Source organism: Aptenodytes patagonicus, chromosome 19, assembly GCF_965638725.1.
Source record: "Aptenodytes patagonicus chromosome 19, bAptPat1.pri.cur, whole genome shotgun sequence".
Classification (NCBI taxonomy): Eukaryota; Metazoa; Chordata; class Aves; order Sphenisciformes; family Spheniscidae; genus Aptenodytes; species Aptenodytes patagonicus.
Genome location: NC_134967.1, coordinates 1,284,007 through 1,305,534, shown reverse-complemented (window position 1 = coordinate 1,305,534; position 21,528 = coordinate 1,284,007). Strand labels below are relative to the sequence as shown.

General features: G+C 57.1%; 1 protein-coding gene across 1 annotated transcript; it reads left to right on the top strand.

The window, feature by feature from the left end:
- Positions 1–7,791: 7,791 nt before the first annotated feature.
- Positions 7,792–21,369, top strand: SLC2A1 (solute carrier family 2 member 1). Its single transcript, XM_076355942.1, has 10 exons — positions 7,792–7,842; positions 12,942–13,034; positions 16,851–17,011; positions 17,212–17,452; positions 17,810–17,972; positions 18,049–18,236; positions 18,363–18,467; positions 18,569–18,670; positions 18,999–19,202; positions 19,551–21,369. Exons 1-10 carry the CDS (start codon positions 7,825–7,827, stop codon positions 19,746–19,748), a joined length of 1,473 nt encoding a protein of 490 aa, XP_076212057.1. The 5' UTR covers positions 7,792–7,824; the 3' UTR covers positions 19,749–21,369.
- Positions 21,370–21,528: the final 159 nt, after the last annotated feature.

Below are 21,528 nucleotides of genomic sequence, written 5' to 3'. Positions count from 1 at the left end.
TGCTCCCCGTGGGCGCGGGGGGGGGGGAAAAAACCCGCCCGGCTCCAGCCTTGTGCGGAGGGGGGAAAGTTATTAATTAAATTCGTTAATTAAAAATGGAACGGCGTCCCATGGAGCGCCCCTAAAGCTCTTCAGATCTTCCTTCTCCATCTGAAGCGGGATGCGTGGAGCGTCTCGCCCTGCGTCCCCCCGGGGAGGTGCTCAGCAGCACCCAGCCCACCCTCGCATTCGATATTGCAACAGCGACGACGCTCCCAGCCTCTAAAACCACATTTATGCAACTCCCCCGTCCCCAAAACCCCTGAAAATCACCCCCAAAATTGTCCTCCAGCCCCTTTCCAGGCTCCCTGCAAGTGACCGGCCGCAGAAAGCCCATTTCGGGGATGCTGATGGGGACGCTCCCTCCGCACCGGCAGCCCTCCCCCTCCCCGCCCAGCTTGCAGGCTGTCAGGATGCCTTAAATTAGCAAAATTGGGGTATTTGGGGTGAAAAAATCAGCATTTTGGGCTTTGCCAAGCCCGGCAGGGAACACGGGACGGGCAGTCCAAAATCTGCCTGCAACGAAAGCCATCGCTCCGGGAGCAAACCTGCAATTTCTCCGGGCGCCGCAGGATGCTCGGCGTCGGGCAGGATCCGGCCGCTGCAAAATCCCCCCAAAACCTGGAGAATTCCTAAATCCTGAGCAATTTTTTGGATGGATCCCCGCTGGGATGGCGACGCCAGGGAGGGGAGGACGCTCTTTGCAGGGTGGTGGGGCGCAGGGGGTTTTGCTGGCGGCGGTTTTCGGGGCGCCGCCGCGGTGGCTCTTGCTCGCACATCCCTTATCCCGGCGACCTTGAGCCAAGGTCGGCAGCCTCTGGGACGCGCCGGCCGCCCGGCCTTGGGGCAGAAAACAGGCAAAAACGTCCTTATTCCACCCTTTGTCTCTCCGGGCGGAGAAAATCCCCGTGGTTGAACCCCAAAATCCCTGCAACCCCCCCAAACTCCCCCATAGCATCGTCCACACCATGGGAATGGGATGAAAAAAATAACTGAACTGGTCAAAAATTAGACAAAAAGGGGCATCCCTGCAAATTAAGATGTGGGAGTGGCCGTTATCTGCTTATTATCATTAATGATTAATTATCATCGTTAACAGCCGCTCTCCTTTCGCTCCATAAATAGCTCCTGAAGGGAAGAAAACTCCGGCAAAGGGGAATTATTCCATCTCAATGTTATGGGAAAGGGGGGGAAAAAAAATCCCCTTTTCCTGCAATTTTGGCTGTGCGAGGGTAGTTTGTGAAGTCCAAGGAGTTTTTACGGGCGGGGAAAAGCCGCATTATCTACACATGTATGTGTCTGTGCGTATGTACGTGTCTGTCTGTCTGTGTGTATATATATATATATACCCCTTGTTCTTTCTGCTCGGAGGAGGAGGAGGAATCCGATCGCGTGAACGTGCGAAGCCGAAGGGAAAATGGATTTTTTTCCCCCGCCCCCTCCCATGGTTTTCGGTTCCGGCTCCGTCGGCACGACACCTCCCAGCGCCGTGGTGTGACTCACCCAGTTATTTTTAGCCCCGGCCTCTTTTCTCCCCATGTTTTCACACACGTCGGGTTGCCCTAAAAATGCAAAATAAGGGCTGAAATGCAAAATCTACCCGTGCAAGACCCAGGACCAGGGGATAATTCCCCCCCTTTAATGGATAAACCAGCAATTGCCTTTATTTTCCAATCCTTTCCATCTTTAAAGGGTGAAAAGCCACCCAAACCAGCGCGGTTCAGGATTAGAAAGTCGCTGCCTAGCCTGGGAAACTTGAAACGAGGCTCGCTGCTTATTAATTGGGATAAATTAAATGACAACAATTGCTTTTATTGGCTTCGGTGTTCTTGCTTTCTCGGACGCGGGGCATCTGTCTGCCTCACGCTAACCCGAGGACTGGAGGGTTTAATGCACTTTAATCCCAGCCTAACAAGGAGCGGGCTTTAACCAGTCCTGGTTTAAAGACAAAGAGTGAAATCCAAGAGGTCATGGCTGTTAAATCCAAACCGGACGGACGTTGAAGAGCTCCGATGTCTCCAGGGTTGGGGTGATGGGGCTGATGCTTCCCCGCGTCCCCCCACGCGGTGCCGGCGTGCAGCAGGACCGTCCATCCCCTGGATGAGGATGGAGCCCAAAACCCCTCCAAAATCCCGACGGAAAAGTCAACCCCAAGATATTTTAGGGCTGAAATCCCGGGGGAAGGCTGTGCCGGCGTCGCCCAACCCAATTTTATGACGAATCCCCGTTTCCTTATGGACTTTGCCCCGAATTTCATCACCTGGGCTGACGTTTTGCCGGGTTCAGCCGCTTCCTGGCCCGACCCCATCTCAACCCGCACCTTCAAAGAGCCTCACGGCGGCAAAACCGCCGCGGTTTGACCCAATTTGCCGAACGCCGGCGCGGCAACGGGGTCACAGGGGTGTGGCACCGGCCAGATGTTGATGACAGCTGCTTCCAGCTGTTGGGGGCCGGGACTGTTGTGCGAGCAGCAATAGGAATTACAAGCTCTGTTGCTGGGGGTTTTTTTTCCGTGATTTTTTTGGGGATGGGGAGAAATTGGGGTGGTGGATCTCTGGAAATCCCGTTTTTGGGGATTTCTGCCTGGATTTTAAGAGGGGGAAAAAAAAAAACCCCAACCCTTTCGGCTCAGGGACTTATTTTCAAGCTCCTCGAGGCTCAGATGCCTTGAAGGACGCTGGAAATACTAAAATAAATTCCCCCCCGAAGCGTATTAACTCCGTCCCAAGGGTGCTCGGCGTCGGAGGTCAAGTGCGAAAGATCTCTCTAAGTTTTTTTAGGGATAATCCGGGATTTTTGGCTGCAGAGACACCGATGGCATCAAGTGCCGGCGAAGCCAAATTCCCTCCCTCGTGCCGCCGGGCGATGCCGATTTTATTACCCAAAAACCGTCCCTGGAAAGGCTGTCCCAGCCTGGACTTTGCCCAAAAAAATAGGAGCCGCTGCCCAAACCCCCCCCTCCAAATCCTGTGTGTCAGCGGGACACCCGTGTCCCCAGTGTCCCCAAGGCTGGGGACACGGGTAGGGACGGGAGAGGCCGCGAGATAACAACGGCCTCGTTAGACGACGAGGTGAGATGACACAGGGGAGGGGAATAAAAGAGACCGGATTTCCTCGTCTGCCGGGAATTACGTTTTTCGGCAGAAATCCTGCCGGCCGCGTGGCAGGGGGTGTGCGCCGCGCCGGTGAGTCAGAGCCGAGATCGGCGGTGGGGAAGAGGGCGAGGACGGGGAGGCTGAGCCCACCACCGCGGCCTCCGGCCTCCACCGCGGCTGGAATCCCCGAGCCCGTCACCACGGCCTCTGTCCCTCCGCCACCGCTTGGCTCCCCGAGCCCGCCACCGCGGCCTCCGGCCTCCATCTGCGGCTGGAATCCCTTGGGGAGGCCGAGCCCGTCACCGCAGCCTCCGGCCTCCACCACGGCTGGAATCCCCGAGCCCATCACCGCGGCCTCCGGCCTCCACTGCAACTTGAATCCCTTGGGGAGGCTGAGCCCGTCACCGCGGCCTCCGGCCTCCACTGTGGCTGGAATCCCTTGGGGAGGCTGAGCCCGTCACCGCGGCCTCCGGCCTCCACTGTGGCTGGAATCCCTTGGGGAGGCTGAGCCCGTCACCGCGGCCTCCGGCCTCCACTGTGGCTGGAATCCCTTGGGGAGGCTGAGCCCGTCACCGCGGCCTCCGGCCTCCACTGTGGCTGGAATCCCTTGGGGAGGCTGAGCCCGTCACCGCGGCCTCCGGCCTCCACCACAACTTGAATCCCTTGGGGAGGCTGAGCCCATCACCGCGGCCTCCGGCCTCCACCGCGGCTGGAATCCCCGAGCCCATCACTGTGGCCTCCGGCCTCCACCGCAACTTGAATCCCTTGGGGAGGCTGAGCCCGTCACCGCGGCCTCCGGCCTCCACCGCGGCTGGAATCCCTTGGGGAGGCCGAGCCCGTCACCGCAGCCTCCGGCCTCCACCGCAACTTGAATCCCTTGGGGAGGCTGAGCCCGTCACCGCGGCCTCCGGCCTCCACCGCAACTTGAATCCCTTGGGGAGGCTGAGCCCGTCACCGCGGCCTCCGGCCTCCACCGCGGCTGGAATCCCCGAGCCCATCACTGTGGCCTCCGGCCTCCACCGCGGCTGGAATCCCTTGGGGAGGCCGAGCCCGTCACCGCAGCCTCCGGCCTCCCCACAACCCCCCTCCTTGACCCTTGGAAAAAAAACCCCCCAAAACCCCAATTTCCCCTTTTCTTCCCTCATTCCCGTGTCCCCTCCCGCCCCCCCCCCCCCAATCCCCCCGGGAGCGCCGGGATATTGTTTTAACCCTTTTTTCCCCCCGTTCAAAGGGACGGGACTGACCAAATCTCCCCTAAATCCCCCTCCAGCTCATCGCACCAGCGGGGATTATCCCTCCTCCGGCCCTTTTCCCTTCCGTCAGCATTCCCGCCCGACACCCATTTCCCCACCCCCACCCCCCCCATCATAAAAATGCCAGATCAGCAGAAAAATTTGCCCCGTTTCCCATTTGGGATGAGCAAAAAGAAAAAAAAAGGGGGGGGGGGGGGAATTCGAAAGGGGCATTGGGATTGCGATTGCTAAAATTTATATTTATTGGAGTTGGGAGTCGAGGATTCGCCCAAAATGGCCAAATTCGGGGCAAAATTTTGCAGTTTTAGGAAAATAAAATTAACTTGACTTTGAGTTTTTTGGACTTTTTTGCCCAATTTCTGATTTTGCCTTTTGCTTTTTCTTTTTTTGTTTGTTTTTTTCTTTTTGCATTTTTTGCTATAGCAAAAAATGAGGATTGGAAGAAAAATAATGCGGGGAATCGAATTTTTTGAATTATTTTTATGATTTTCGATGATTTTTCTAAACGGTTTCGGGGGGGGGGGAGGGAAGGAGGGAGATTTTGGGGCCCGAGGGTGGACAAAGAGCTGCAGGCGCGTCCCCGCGCGGGACCCCCGGCATCACCTTTTGTGGCCTGGTGGTGGGACGCCGGGATGGGAGGAGCTGGCGGACGTGCACGCCGGCACATCCACCCCAGAAACCCCTGCCCGGCTGGTTTTCCCTCCGGATTTTCAGCTGCGTGCACCCCAAAAAATTCGTTGCACCCTGGAAAAGGGGGAGAGGGGGTGCTTGGCTGGCTCCGACCCAGCCCTGCGCCTTGCGGGGGCCGGGGGTGGGTGTGTGTGTGTGTGTGTGTGTGTGTGTGTGTTGCATTGGGTGTGGGGTTTTTGCACCACGTGCGGGGTTTTGCACCGTGACGGGGGTATCGCACCCGCCGTGGGGGGTCTTGCACCGGGTGCGGGGTTTTGCACCAGGTGCAGGGTTTTGCGCCGCGTGCGGGGTTTTGCACCAGGAGCGGGGTTTTGCACCGTGACTGGGGTATTGCACCTGCCGTGGGGGGTCTTGCAGCGGGTGCAGGGTATCGCAGAGGGTGCAGGGGTTTTGTACCGCATGCAAAGTATGGCACCGGCCATGGGGTTTTGCACCAGGTGTAGGGTGTTGCACCGGGCACGGGGTATCGCACCGGGTGCGGGGTTTTGCACCGCGTGTGGGATTCTACATCGCATGCAGGGTATTGCACTGGCCGTGGGGTTTTGCACCGTGTGTGGGGTATTGCACCGGCTGCAGGGTTTTGTACCGGCTGCAGGGTTTTGCACCAGGCCCGGAGCGTTGCACCGGCTGTGGGGTTTTGCACCAGGTGTAGGGTGTTGCAGCGGGCACGGGGTATTGCGCCACGTGCAGGGCATTGCACCGGCTGTGGGGTTTTGCAGGGCATGCGGGGTATTGCACCGCGTGCGGGGTTTTGCACCGGGCGCGGGGTTTTGCACCGGGCGCGGGGTTTTGCACCGGCCGTGGGGTTTTGCACCGGCTGTGGGGTTTTGCACCGGCCGTGGGGTTTTGCACCGGGGTGATGCTGCAGGAGGATGCTGGCTCGCGGCCGCCTTCTTCCCCTGACGTTGGTGTTCCAGCGCCGTTCCCGGGAAGCCGGGGTTTTGCTCGGCAGCGGGACTGCCGGATTTTTTTTGGGGATGGAGGGCGGTGGAGCCGGGACCCCCGGGGCTTGCACTTCGCAAAGGGGATTGGTGCAAGGGGGTGCCGTGCACCTGGCTGCACGGGGGGCCTTGCAGGGACTGTTGCACGCGCATGTGTGCTCGCCAGGGCTTTGCAGGGAAGGTCTTGCACGCACGCACCCATGTATATGCACACACGCGCACGCCCGCGCACACACAGGGGCCTGCACGCATGTGGGTAGGTGCACGCACACGCACAGGCAAGCACACGCGTGCACAGACGCGTTCACCTGCACAGGTGCGCACGCACACTGATGCACACATGCACTGCACACACGCACACGCATGCAGGTGCACGCACGCATTTACCTGCACACGCATGCACACGCGCACAGGTGCCCACATGCACGTGTGCATGCATGTGCGCGGAAACACACGCAGGTGCGTGCAGACACATGCACACAGGTACACGGGCACATGTGCATGCACACACGCACACAGGTACACACAGCTCACAAGGGCGTGCAGCGAAGTGCTTGCACAAGCGCGCACACATGTACAGGCACACACACACATGCACACTCATATGTGTGCGCACACAGGTACACGCGCGTGTACAGGCACATGTGCACACACAGAGGCGCACACACGCATGCTCACGTGTGCACACAGGCACACACATACACACATGCGCTTGCTCACTCGTGCACACACACAGGCACACTCACGTGCACACAGACACACGCAGGCACACACCCACACGTGTGTGTGCACACACAAGCACACACACAGACGTACAAGCACGCACACTTGCACACTCACATGTGTGCACACGGAGGCATGCACGCACTTGCATATGTGCACACACACACGGGCACACGCACTTGCACACTTGTATGTGTGCACGCACACACATGGGCACACACACACAGAGGCACACGCACTTGCACACTCATATGTGTGCACACACACGGGCACATGCACTTGCACACTTGTGTGCTCACACACACACATGGGCACATGCACTCGCACGCTCGTATGTGCACGCGCACACACACAGGCACATGCACTTGCACACTTGTATATGTGCACACACATGGGCACATGCACCTGCACACTCGTGCACACACACACACGGGCACACGCACTTGCACACTCATGTGCACACACATGGGCACATGCACTTGCACACTCGTGCACACACACAGGCACACGCACTTGCACACTCATGTGCACACACATGGGCACATGCACTTGCACACTCATGTGCACACACATGGGCACACGCACTTGCACACTCGTGCACACACAGGCACATGCACTTGCACACTCGTATGTGCGCACACACACGGGCACACGCACTTGCACACTCGCGCGTGCACACCCCACGCTTGCACGCTCACGCGTGTGCACACACCCCCTCCCGCCCCCACGCCCACGTGCAGACCCACACGCGCGCGCCCTCCTCCCCCCCCGCCGCGCGCCCCCGCCCCTCCGCGCCCCGCCCCCGCCCCTCCGCGCCCCGTCCCCGCCCCCGCCGGGCCCCGCCCCCTCCCCGGCCGGGCCCCGCCCCCTCCCCCGCACCGCCCAATGGGCGCCACCGCCCGGCGCCGCCGCCCCGCGCCGCCGCGCGCCCCCTGCTCGCCCGCGCTCTTAAGCCGCTTCAATGCCCCCGCCGCGGCCGCGCGGCTCCGCTTCGCTCCGCCGCGTGCCGCTCCGCCGCCGCCCCCCCCCGGCCCCGTCCCGCCGCCAGCCCCGCCGCCCCGCCGCCGCCGCCCCGGGGCCGCCATGGAGACCGGCAGCAAGGTGAGCCCGCCGCGCGTGGACAAATCCCCGCCGTCCCGCTTACACCCCCCGCCGGCCCGCCCTCCCCCCTCGGCCGCGTTACACAACCGGCGAAGCAACGGTCGTCCGCGGGCGATCCGGTCGAAGGCGGCGGGGAGGGGTGAGGGGGGGGGGGGGGGGGCAACCGGGCTCCGTTCGGCCTCCCCCCCCCCCCGAGCCGTCAGGCGTCGCGGGGCGCAGCCGGCGCCGCCGCGCAAAGTTAAGCGGCTTTTAAAAAAAAAAAAAAAGATTTTTTTACCTCAGAAACGAGGGGCCGCACCCCAAAGCAGCCCGCCCCCAGCCTCCGCGCTGCAGAGCGCACCCGGGAAAGAGTTTTGGGGTGACAGCCCCCCCCCCCCCGCCTTTGAGGTGAGAAAATGCAGAGGGAAGAGCCGAAAAAGGCCCTTTTGGCCCCGTTTTGGGGGTGAGGAAAAGGCCACAAGGCCCCCAAAACTGCTGAGTTTGCTTTTGGAGGGGGGGTGTGTGTGTGCAAGGCCGGGGTGACACTGGGGACACCCCCCCCCTCCCGGGACCCCCTCGGCGCTGCGGGGGTACGGCTGGGTCGCATCGCAGCGTGAGCTCTTTGCACCGTTTTGACCCAATTCCTGTCAATTTACACCCCCCCCCCCCCCCCCCAAAAAATGGAATTATTAAATAACATCAACTCTCTCGGCTGGTCGGCGGCAGCCGAGTCCTCCCGCAGCGCCTCGACCTGCCTCAAATAAACTGATATAATAATAAAGGTGCGTTAAAGCGATGCGACGTCAGGCCCTAAATGAGGAAGGTGAGTTAATTGCGGCGGGGTCATTAACGTTAGACCTCGGGATTCACTTGTCCCGGCCTCGCCTGATGATGCTGCCCCCCCAAAATATTCCCTCCTGGGAGTGTTTTGGGATGTATTCCAGTACTATAGGGGTTTTGTTTTTGTTTTTTTCCAGGGAAGGAAGTAAAAAATTTGCTCCGTGGCGGTGCAAAGCGCCGGGCTATGTGTGATTAAAACCAAAAATAATAATTTTATTCCAATTAAAGATGTTACGGGAACGACTCCTCTTATTTTTCTCCCCAGCAAACAACTCCTTATTCCACCCCCCCCCCCCCCCCCCCCCCCAGCTTTGGAGCATTGGGAATACTAGGGGGTTTTTTTGTAACTTAAATTTGTATTTATAAACCCATTATATTTTTTATTATTACTATTTCTATTTAAAGCTGGCTCTACCCCAGCGCCGGTTTTTTTTGGTCGAGGTGTGGGTTTGGGGCTGGGAGCCGGGAACGTGACGGCCGGCAGTGCATTGATGGGGGAAGGAATTAAGAAGAAATTTGCTCTCGTAACGAAGAAATCTGATGCGCTTGCCAGCGGGGCTCAACTCCCAGCTACCAAAATGGAGCCGGAGACGCGCTCCCTCTGCTTTTCCATCTTAATAACTACCCCATTAGATAAATTTGGGTTAGAAATGATTCATTTTTTTTAAGGTAATTAATTGCAGGAATAATTTGCTGCGCTCTGATGGGCGACGCTTAAATCCAGAGTGCATTTTGCAAGGAAAAAAGGGATTTTTTTTATTGGAGCAGCCGGCGGCAGGGATGCTGGGGGCACCGGGAGGTGGGGGACGAGCTCACCCCTCCACCCTTGAATTTAATACTTGATATTATTGAAGCCGGAGATGCTTTTCTGCCCACGGAGCTGGGCTGCTCCGGCTCTTTGCTTGTGAAAACATTTCCTGGGCTCATCGCAGACGCTCTTGTGGTTGCAAAACACGGAGGGCTTGTGTCGCCGTCCCCAGCTGACCTTTAAGGGGGGGAACAAAAAAAAAAAAATAACGTCGCTCTGACTCCGCTTCCCCTCACCGCGAGTCTTCTCCCACGCCGATAATCTCCCAAAATCTCGTCTGATCCCCGTGGTGCCGGTGTTACTCCCCCTCTTTGGCTGCAGAACACCCCCCCCCACCCCCCACCCCCCCCTTGGTAAATGCCGGCGCTGTGGCACATGCCGTGGCTTTGGGAGCAGGTTTTACCTGGCCCTCGGTGGGTGCGTAAGTTTTTCCTGGACTGGGAGCCAGTGTGCAGCCCTGTTATCCAGGGCAATGGCCGGATCCGGTTGTCTTCACTCCGGCGAGCGTGCACAAGCGTGCAAGCAAGCGTGCGAGATGCTGCAAGGCTGCACCCCCTCCCCGCAATAACCCCCTGCATCCGTCCCAGGACGGGACCTCTTGCAATCAGCCTCCGGGATGCTTGTTAAAGCTTCGTGCTTAATTTTGACGGGCTCTTTTTAAATGTGGGTTTTCCTGAAATTCCCTTCTGGGACACTTTTTTTAATATATTTTTTTTTTTTTAAAGGGATTATTCATTTCCTTGTTCCATGAGGCAGGCAGCATCCCGAAACCCTTCCAGACTGGAGGGGGAGGCGGGGGAAAAAAGGGTTTAAAAAAAAAAAGAGTGGTAAAGCCAAACACAACCCACTGGGGGTTTGGGGGGGCTGCTGTCACCCCATGGGTCGATATCTCCTCCGAGCGTCCCGGCTTCCGTGTTTGAGCGACAAAGGAAGCAGGAAGCAGCAAAAAAAACCAAAACCAAATTTATTAAAATTACAAGCGCTGCGCTTGCCTTCCTAAGGTATATGAGTTAGTAGGGAAAAAACCATGAGTGTTAACCTGAGAAGTACAATTAAATTTATTTTCAAATAACTGATATTGCTCAAAACCCATATATTTTAATATGTTGCATTATTGTAGCCTGGGCCTTGGAAGAATCTGAGTTGTAAATGCCTCACTGGTTGTTTTTTGGATATCTCCAGGCTGTAAATAAGTTTGTTGCACAAAAGCAAGAAGGGGAAGTATGTTGGTTTGGTGGCTTTTTTTTTTTTCCTTTCCTAAACTCCAAATAAAGCTGCTGTTTTCTGCAAGCAGTTTAAAAAAAAAAAAAAAACCAAAACAAAACCAAAACAAACGCTGCATGTGGTTTTACAGGAGTCTCCCATGCAAGGCTGCCCTTAAAAATCAACTTTGTTATTTATTTTATTATTCTCCCCCCCCCCCCCCCCCCAACTCGCCATCTTAAGCCTCTCCTTTAATGGTGAGGTTAAAGCCGAAAGGCTCCCGGATCGGGCCGGGCAGCGTGTTTGGAGCTGGGAAGCCAGAAGTAAGCAGGAAGAGCTGACTCACGGTGACCCTGCCCGGGGAGAGCCTCCAAAAAATGCCAGCAGCTTTCCTACCAACTGTCCCTTCGCCTCTTCGAGCTGCTGGAGTTTAATAGAAATACAAGGGACAAGGGCTTTTTACTGAAGGTTAAAAATCTAAGTGGTGTTTTTTTTGCTGGAGGCTAAAAATAGATGATTTTTTTTCGTGCTAGAGGTTAAAAACTTAAGGTTTATTTTTTTGCTAGAGGTTACAACAGCAAAAGTAGTTTTCTTATTGAATTCTTTGTGGGGTAGTGGCTGGCGTTGGAGCGAAGAGGTGTTGCTACCTGCCACCTTCCCAGAGCAAAGTTCGCGCTGGCGTGATGCATCCCCATCCCTGTGGCACGGTGCCGCCGTGACTCACCCGCGCCCTCGCCGTACGTGGGGGATCGGCTTTCCGGGGCGGGCGAGCCGGCCTTTAGCATTGCAGAGTAACAATTGCTACCCCGAAAAGCGAAGATAAATCGCCCAAACCCCCACAAACACCCCAAAACAACCAAAAAAATTCCTCCCAAACCACGAAAAAGCCCATTTTTTTTTTTTAACAGCTTTTATTTAAGCACAGGTGGCTTTCAGCATTCCCGGTGTCGCCCGTCGCAGTTTTGCGGAGCGGCGGGCGGGTGGATGAGGTCGGAGTCAGGATTTCAGATTTTTTGGGGGCTTTTTCCTTGTTTTTCTGGGATGCCAGCAACTTTCCAGCCTGTTTTTGCCCTCCCAAGCGGGGCATTTTCTTCTCGGGGTGGGTTTATTCAGAAGCACCGAACAAAACCGAGTGCCGAAACCTCCCTGATTAGTTGTGTTGGGGCCAAGCCTAATTAATGGGTTTCGTTAACGGGGCTGGCTTTATTCCCTGGTGCTTTTTCCCTGCAAACTTTAACGTGGGGGGAGGCGGCCTGGCCGGAGAGGCGAGGTCAGCGAGCAGCACTTATTTATATTTATTTATTAAAAAAAAAAGAAAGAAAATGCTTCTTAAATAAGAAAATGCCCAATTTTTTTGCGTCTGCTTTGCAATTAACCCTCCTAATCTAGGGGTTGCATTTAGGTGGGGTCTGACCGGCACCAATCCCTTGGGAATATTAATCTGAGACGCCGGGGGAGCATCCCTGGGTTGGGGTGATGCACCGGTACCTGGGATAACCGGGGAGAGCGCAGCCCCCCGAATTAAGGGGTTTATAAACTTCATGTGGATCATCCCAAAGCTGATTAACCGGGAATGTCGGATCCTGGTTCTTGGAGCTGAGCGCCGGGAAAATCTCCTGCCTGGGATAATTGGTCTGTTAACGAAGGTGGCCTGAGCACTGGCCTGCCCTGACCCCGCTCCCAAACAAGGCTCCGATTGTCGCTCCGGCTTAAGCAGGAGGAAGAGGAGGCAGGCGAAGGGTTTGCCAAATAGCCGGGATTTTGCTTAGCGACTGTTAATTAGGCTCCGATGCAAAAGCTTCGTTAGCGGCGGCTGTCCAGGGCATCCTTGCGCCGATGCTGGGACGATGCTTGGCCAGCCGGCGGCGTCACCGCGGCATCCCCAAAAGCATCTCGCACTGGCGTGCCGCCCAGGTGTCACGTGGAGCCCTCGGAGGGGACCCTGCGAGCCCAGATAAAACCTCCCGCCCCAGTCCAGAGGCAAAAAATTCCTGGAATCCCCAAACAGTATTTTTTTAAGCCCGAAACGGTATTCTTTTTTAATTATTTTTTTTTCCCGCTAGCCCACGTGGGTGCCATAAAAAAAAAAGCAAGTTTTCTCTTTCTTCCTGCATGTTCACGCTCACAATCTGACGAGCAGCCCTCCTCCTCTTGCTGCTCCCCGGGGAGAAGCGCTGGGGGACCTCTCTGATGGGGGGGGGGGAGGGGGGCATAGCCGGGACCCCAAGTTTAACCCCTCTCTTTCATTTTCTTCCCCCTCCTCCTGCAGATGACGGCTCGCCTGATGCTCGCCGTGGGAGGAGCGGTGCTGGGTTCCTTGCAATTCGGCTACAACACCGGTGTCATCAATGCCCCCCAAAAGGTGAGCGTGCGCCGAGCAGCCTCGCCGTAGCAAAATTCCAACCCCTCCCCCCCCCACCCCCCGTGCCCGAAAACAAACCTGCATCCACCACCAGCCCGGCTAAAATAGTACATCCCGCTAGGCAGCTTACTGCCTGTAATGGGATTTGCAAGGGAGTTATTTAGCTCCCGCCTTCCCAGGAGAATTAGTTTCCTCCTTGCTCAGCGTTTTTGCCGGGAAAAATCCCAGGAACGCGTGCAGGATGTTCTCCGGGTGGGACTGGTGTAACTTTTAACCTCGGCTTTTAGCGAAGGTCTGGGAGCTAATTAGGGTTTGAGTCATCTCGAAGGGGCGGGGGGGCGGGGGGCTGCGGAATGACCGTTCCGATGGGATCTTTGCATCCCGGAGCATCGGGGGGGGGCAGGACGTCCCTGGGAGGAGAGAGGGTCGACTGGGAGACGGGCTACCTGCGAAGGGCGATGGAGAGCAGGAGGCGATTGCTCCCTCCCCTAGCATGGTGCCAGGACCCTCCAGCGACTGGTAGGTACGCGGGAGCCTTGAAAAACTTGACTTTCCTCAAATTACGTGGCTTTTTGAGGTGTCAAAGGCTTGGAAATGTGAGCTCAGAAATCCCATGTGGTGCTTGCAAGCGTGCCCTGGGCAAAGCTCAACTGCCAGGGTAAGGTGTCGAAGGACAAACCGGGGTCCGGCTGCTGCTGCGCGAGAGCAGAGCCTGTCCCCGAGCGTCATCGCAGCCTCTGGTGCACCGTCCCAAATAATGAAAACCACCAAGGCAGGATTCACGCCGCCAGAGTATTAATCCCATTACCAGCGAACGGGCTGCAAAATCTCACCTCGAGCGCCAAAAAAAACTCCTCGCGGGAGAGAAGACCCCGTGCAAAAACTTCCCACACCCCCATCAGCGTGGAAAGAGCAATAAAGACGCAAATTGCCTGTATCGGAGGTATTGCATTAAGTTGTATTTAATCACGGTGAGTGGCCCGAGTGGGATTTCACGCGGCTGGAGGCTGCGACCCCCGACCAGCACCCTTGGTGCTTGCGCCCACGGCCACGGCGCACGCATCCGTCTGCCGAAAGCATCACCCTGCTAAAAAATCCCGACCCGTGCTCGCCTTCCCCTGGACCGACCCGCGCTGGTGACGTTCGTGCTCGGCTGGCGGTGAGCATCCTTCTCTGGAGACGGGCGACGGGAGCGGCGTTTGAAACGGCGGCAAGCTGGGAAATCCCTGGAAACGTGCTGAGGCGCCGCTTTCTGGCATCCGCCCTCGTTTTTCCCCGAGCTCCGGCACCGTGGGGAGCAGGCGCTCTGTAATTACCGCCTTGCGTCGGAGCTCGGGCCCCGCATCCCGAGGACGCGCGTGGTTTCCCTACGGCTGAAGGACTTTCCTCCGTCCTCTCCTGGCCCAGGAGATGCTGCTCTGGGTGACGTGGGCAGGGACCACGTCTGAGCTGGGGTCTTCCCTTGGGACTGAGCTCCGGTTCATGCAGACCCCCAGCAAGGCAAGATTCTGCCCTCCCCCCCCCCCCCCCCCGATGGGTGTTGCCTCAGTTTCCCTCGTGCGTTTTAGGATTAAACCCTTGGGGCTCAGGCCAGGGATGGGCTGTGTATTTTAGGGGCGAGTCACCCAGCGAGTGACCCTGCGATCGGGGTGCAGAACTGACGGGGGGGAAAGGATTTGGGGTGCTCTGTAGTGGGGGCACGAGGGGAGGCGGGATGGGCGTTGTCCCGGGTGGCAGGACGCTCGGGCATGGGGGTTCGTCCCACCTTTAAGGGTGGGGACGCGCTGGGGCGCGGGATTGGGATTGGAGACGCACCGGGGTGCAGGATTGGGATGCATCGGGGTTGGAATGGGGATGCATTGGGGCGCAGGATGGAGATGCATTGGGATGGGGACGCATCGGGGTGCAGGATGAGGATGCGTCGGGATAAACCGGGGCACGGGATTGGGATAAATTGGGACGCGGGGTTGGGATGCAGGATGGGGATGCATTGGGGCGCAGGACGGGGCTGGCATGGGGGCGCAGGACTGGGGTGCGTCATTCCCCTGGCTTCAGCCATGCAAATGCGGCGGCATTCGCTGGCAGCAGCTCCCCGCGGCCTCGCAGAAAGGCCCCGTTCTCACGCGGAGGGCCGAGTGCCCCGTTTTGGGGTCCTCTTAATATAGTCCTCCCTGCCGCTGCCGAAACAGCGGCTTGCTGTTTGTGGGGTGTTTGCAGACGCGCTGTGTGGAGGGGGCCGGCCCGAAACGGGGCGAGGGCCGGTAGAAAACACTCAGCTGAAATGAAAAGAGGGGGGGGGGAAACCCCAACTTTTGGGAAATGCAATTATTTTTTTTTTTCATGCTTCTCACTTTAAACTCACGATTTTTCATCTCCTCCTCTCCCGACAGCCGGCTCACGGTGGGTTTTTCCATCCATCCTTTTTTGCAGGAGGAAAGGGGGCCAGGAGGGGGGTATTTGGGTGTTGTTTTTTGATAAGCCAAAGCGCAGCCCAGCGTGGCTCAGCCAACTCTGGGGCACCCGCTGGCGCTTGGATTAATTTTTTTTTTCTGCTTCAAGGGGAGAGAGCTGGAGGCTTTTGGGGAAAGCAGGGAGGAATTTAGAGCTCCGCAGGGTTTGGTGGGGTGTGTGCAGAGACCTGCTTACCCGCACCGAGAGCCTGAGCCAGTCCTGGGTTCTCCAAATAATAATATCAATTATTTATTTTGGTGATAGGAAAAGGGGAAAAAGCCCCCAAAGCGTCAAAACCTCCAGGTGAAGCAGGAGGCAAACGAGACCACTGTTGAAATCCTGATGGTTTAGGGGCTTTGTAAAAGGAACAACTTAAAAACAAAACCAAAACCAAAACCCTACATTATTGAAGTTCACAGCGAAGCACGGGGTGTATTTCTCGCGCTGCCCCTCGCCAGGGGCTCTCGTTTGTGCTTGAAGCGACGGGAAGACTAGAAAACGAAGCGCGATTGTGCAAACGCTTAATGGGGAGCTGAGCCCCTGCGAAACCCTTCGAAGCAGCGAGGTCCTCGAGCCACTTGATGTCCGGCAGCAGCTTCCCCCGCTTGCACGAAATCTCCGCTCCGGCCGGCCGGGGTTGGTCGGGCGTGTTATCGCGCCCTTTGCTTTTTTGTTTTGGGTACGGGTGACCCTTAAATAACTTACTTGAACCTTTCGGCAGTGGGCTGGCTTTAAAAATATATTAAAAAAAATATATAAAATAATTAAAAAAGGGTGTTCTGCGAAGCCGGTAATTAAAAACAAGCGCCTGTCTTGGATGTTAGCATTGCAGTATTGCAGAATTACAGCAGAAGTATTGCATTATGGAAGTATTGCGGAAAAAAAACCTGGAAGTTAAATTCGAGGGAGCGTCCAGGGGGATGGGAATTAATTGATCAGCTGCCTGGATAACCCCGCTGTCTTCCTCACCTTCTTCCACCATCTCTGCCGTCTCCCCCTCCCCGCCGTTGTTGCTTCTCCTCCGGTGATGGAGGCATCCCTCCCTGCCTCCCGTGACCTCCCCGCGGCCGCCTGGCGAGGTGAAAGAGGTATTTTGGCAACGCCGAGCCTCTTGGCAGGGCAAGACCAGAACCCGTCCGGCTGCATTTCCTCTGCGCATCCCATCAGGTTTCCTCCCTTGGGTTGGAGCCGAGCCACCGGCTGGGCGGTTCCCGGCTCCGTGACGCATCGTCTTGTGAGCCGCGCTTGCTGGCCAAGGGTCTGTAGGTGGCTTGGGCTGAGGCCGAGCAATTCATAACACCGGTGGCACAGACGAAATGGGGATGGTTTTGACCCATGGCTTCGTTTCTCCCCCCTCTTCTGCAGGTGATTGAGGACTTCTACAACCGTACCTGGCTGTACCGATATGAGGAGCCCATCAGCCCTGCCACCCTCACCACGCTCTGGTCCCTCTCCGTCGCCATCTTCTCCGTCGGAGGCATGGTCGGATCCTTTTCTGTGGGGCTCTTTGTCAATCGCTTTGGACGGTGAGCACCGAGCGTGGTGGACCCGTGGTGGACCTCAACGGGGCGGAGGGGAGTGTGCAACCTCACCCCACCCCGGCATCCCAGGGCGGTGGCTCTGGGCACCTTCCTCCTGCCAAGAGCTGATGTTTGGGTTCTCCCGACACCCCTTCAGCCTCTCTGACCCCCGTGGTCCTCACCGCCCTCCTCCCTTCCCTCCCCAGGCGCAACTCCATGCTGATGTCCAACGTTCTCGCCTTCGTGTCCGCTGTCCTCATGGGTTTCTCCAAGATGGCTTTCTCCTTCGAGATGCTCATCCTTGGCCGCTTCATCATTGGCCTCTACTCCGGCCTCACCACCGGTTTTGTGCCCATGTACGTCGGCGAGGTGTCGCCCACCGCGCTGCGGGGCGCTTTGGGGACCTTCCACCAGCTTGGCATCGTCTTGGGCATTCTCATCGCGCAGGTAAGTGCCGGAGAACCGGATGGGTTCCCCATCTTTGATGCCGATGCTCATCAGGGTCTGCAGGGGATGGTTTATTGCAGCAGCGCGGAGCGTTGCCCGTGCTGTGGATCTGCGTGGTCCTTCAGAAGGAGACGGGGCTGGAGGGATGGACCTGGAGCTCAGCAGGAGCAGGGGTGCCGTGAGGTCTTAAGGTCTGGGATGGGCAGCATCACGATATGAAAGTCTGTTGGCCACCTGGAAGCAGCGCAGCTGTCCGTGCCCCTCTGATGGGTGTCCAAGCCTGTTGCGCACCCATGAGCAGCAGAGTTGGGCCCAACTTAAGCTGGGAAAGGGTGGCTCAACCCCTCTCGTCCTCAGGTGTTCGGTTTGGACTTGATCATGGGAAACGACTCACTCTGGCCGCTGCTCCTGGGGTTCATCTTCGTCCCTGCCCTGCTGCAGTGCATCATCCTGCCCTTCGCCCCCGAGAGCCCCCGCTTCCTCCTCATCAACCGCAACGAGGAGAACAAAGCCAAGAGTGGTGAGTGACCCCCCCCTGTCCCTGAGCTCTTCCCACCATGCAGGAGGGTCCTCAGCTGCTCCTGACTCCCCCTTAGTCCTCAAGAAGCTGCGGGGCACGACGGATGTCAGCAGCGACCTCCAGGAGATGAAGGAGGAGAGCCGGCAAATGATGAGGGAGAAGAAGGTGACCATAATGGAGCTCTTCCGTTCCCCCATGTATCGCCAGCCCATCCTCATCGCGATCGTCCTGCAGCTGTCCCAGCAGCTCTCGGGGATCAACGCGGTGAGTTTTGGGGGGACCTGGGTGCCGTGGGCTCAGCTTGTTTCACCCGGAACTTGGGTTGTGTTGGGTCCAAGTCAGCATCACGTGGTGGGTTGACGCCAGGCCTGACATCCCTGCCCTTTGTAGGTCTTCTACTACTCCACCAGCATCTTTGAGAAGGCGGGTGTGGAGCAGCCCGTCTACGCCACCATCGGCTCCGGCGTGGTGAATACGGCTTTCACAGTCGTTTCGGTGAGTTTTGGCCCACCAAGCTCTCACCAGGGAAGGTGGAGAGAAGGGGGCTTTCCTCCAGGCTGGGGATGTGCTGACGGACGCCTGTCTCCACCCGACAGCTCTTCGTGGTGGAGCGAGCCGGACGCAGGACCCTCCACCTCATCGGCCTGGCGGGGATGGCGGGGTGTGCGGTGCTCATGACCATTGCCCTGACGCTGCTGGTGAGTGATGGGCGTCGAGGAGACGGGTGGGCTGGGAGGAGGTCCCGCGGGCTGCCCCTCGCTGTGGTGGCTTGGAGGGGGAGGTCTGGTTGGGAGAGCAGGGAAGGGCTCGTCCTCCTGGAGGTGATGGCTGAGCGGTCCCCACTGCCCAGACCTCTCTTGAGGGCCCAGAAATCCAGTCTCCGATCTGGAGAAACCTCCCGGCTTCTCTGCCAGCACCACGCTTGCTCGAGTCTCATCCTCTGGGATGGCCGGATGCTTCGTGTCGTCCCCCCGTCCCCCCTCCCCCCCCCCACCGAACCGACCTTCTCTCTCTCCCTTGGACTAGGACCAAATGCCCTGGATGTCCTACCTCAGCATCGTGGCCATCTTCGGGTTCGTGGCCTTCTTTGAGATCGGTCCAGGCCCCATCCCCTGGTTTATCGTGGCAGAACTGTTCAGCCAAGGCCCTCGTCCCGCTGCCTTCGCCGTTGCCGGGCTGTCCAACTGGACCTCGAACTTCATCGTGGGCATGGGCTTCCAGTACATCGCGGTAATCGCCTCCTGGTGCTCTCGGCGGGAACGGGGGTGGGTTGTGTGACTTACCTTGAGCCCTAAAGCCCGGGCTGGGAGGGTTTGGTTGGGTGAACGCCCCTGGGGAAGAGGGATGGGGCCAGGATCTAGGGAGGGAGCAGGGGGTTGGACCCGATGGCCCGTACGGGGCCCTTCCGACTTGGGATGTTCTGTGCAAGGGAAGGGGGACCCAGGTCTTGGACCGCGGTGGCGGGATGGTCGCGGGACGGTCCTTCAGCCGCGGTCCATCGCTCCGCTCCTGGCACCGGTGACGGGGCGCCGTCTCCATCCACGCGCTCACCCCTTCCTCCTCTTTTCTCCTTCCCAGCAACTCTGCGGCTCCTACGTCTTCATCATCTTCACGGTGCTGCTAGTCCTCTTCTTCATCTTCACCTACTTCAAGGTGCCGGAGACGAAGGGTCGGACCTTCGACGAAATCGCCTCGGGTTTCCGTCAGGGGGGAGCGAGCCAGAGCGACAAAACCCCGGATGAGTTTCACAGCTTGGGCGCCGACTCCCAGGTCTAACCCGCCCGCGGCTCCGCCCGGCTCTGCCCGGCTCCTCCCGGCCGCCCACCTGCTCCCCCGAGTTTGGTGGGTTTTGTTTTTTAAAATACTTTGTACAGAAACCAGGAAGGCGGGAGCGAGGCGTCCGGCTCTTCTGCATACACCCCTTTTCCAGACTCTCCCACTGGTTTATCGGGGACAGACTGACCTGTTTTATTATTATTATTATTGTTGTTGGTGTTTTTTTTTTCCTGCTAGGAACGATTTTTTTTTTTTTAGCTGGTTTCGCGTCCAGGATTTCAAAGCCAATAGGTGTTTTAAAAACCAACCACGCAGCCTCCGCCAGCGGGAGGGCGGCTCCCTTTTTTTAACGACGCGATAGGTTATTTAACGAGAAATCACGTAGCGGAAGTTTTTAAAGCTGGAAACACGGGGGTTTTTTTAACGTTCTAATCGTAGAAAAATCACGTAAATTGACTAAATCTAAACCAACAGTTGTTCTTTTTTGTTTTTTTGTTTTTTTTTTTAAAAAACAAACCAAGAAAACGAGTTATTTTTTAAAGCAGTCTGATTGATTTCAAGCCCCCGGTGGGTTCGCGGATGGGGACTTCCCCGCCCCGGGGGAGCGCTGAGGACGGAGAGTCGGGCCCCGGGCGGCGGGAAAGGTCTCCAGCCCCCAGCAGGTTGCAGAGCGTCGTCTCCGCCAGCGGCTTCTCGTCTCCTTCGCCTGAACTTCATCCAGGAGGGGAAAAGGGGAGGGGGAGTGTCCTTTTTTTTTTTTCCCTTTTTTTTTTGGTTTAATCTCGGCAATATTTGCCTGATGGTGAAGCGCTGGCAGAGCGAACCGGCAGCCACACACTACAGCACCCCCCCGCCGTCGCTCCCGGCCCCGGACTCACCGACACTCATCGTCACGCGGACACATCCATCTCCTGCTCTGTGTATAGACTGGAAGATATTTATATTATATATATTTTTGTTCAATGGTTGTTAATAGTAGACGTTTAAGTTATAGCGTTTCTGATTTGACAAGCAAAGTACTGTAAATATTGAAGTATATTCACGCTGTATAATGTATACAAAAAGGTACAGATGCAAAGGTATAGTTTCTATAGCGACTAAGGAAAAGCTTGTACATGGTTAGGATGACTTTTGTATAGTTCATTCCCTGCACTGTAGTTGTATCTATTGCACTGAATTTCAGGCCGTAGTATATTAAAAAAAAAAAAAAGAGAAATACTGTCCCTTTCAAACAAAAAACACAAAACCCTCACAAAAAAGCATCCCTCCTCCCTGCCTGCAGCTGCTGGGGGAGCTACTGGCACATTCCCGGGTTTTTTTACGTAGGGTTTGGTGTTTTTTTGTTTTTTGTTTTTTGTTTTTTTTTTTTTTTTTTAATTTATTTGCCTGGTTTGGGAGTGAACACACTCGACCACACTTGAACGAAAACAAAGGGGGGGGGGGAACAGGTGTATAAAAAGGCCCTGCGAAAAGCTCACGGCGTCTCTGCGCAGCACCCAGGGAGCGCGTGGGGGGGGGGTTTGTTTGTTTGTTTGTTTGTTTTAACAAATGCATACAAATAAGTGCCAAGAGGAAGGCGTGTGGTGTGCTAACAATAAACGAGGATGTCTGCAGTGACCCAGCCGGCCGCGTCCTGTGCCTTTATTTCGGCTTAGCCGGGCTCTCCCCTTGGCTTTGATCCACCGTTCCGGTGCGGGAGGGGGGTGTTTGTCTGCCCCGTCCCCACTGCGGGATGGAGCGGTGGTGGGTGGGGAAGCTCGGGGCATCGCAGCCCCCCCCC

What these genes read in the sequence shown, in the direction of transcription:
- SLC2A1 (XM_076355942.1), top strand. An exon ending in TCATCAATGCCCCCCAAAAG is followed by an intron (nt 13,035 to 16,850) that starts GTGAGCGTGCGC and finishes CCTCTTCTGCAG; the next exon opens with GTGATTGAGGACTTCTACAA. An exon ending in CGGCTTTCACAGTCGTTTCG is followed by an intron (nt 18,468 to 18,568) that starts GTGAGTTTTGGC and finishes TCCACCCGACAG; the next exon opens with CTCTTCGTGGTGGAGCGAGC.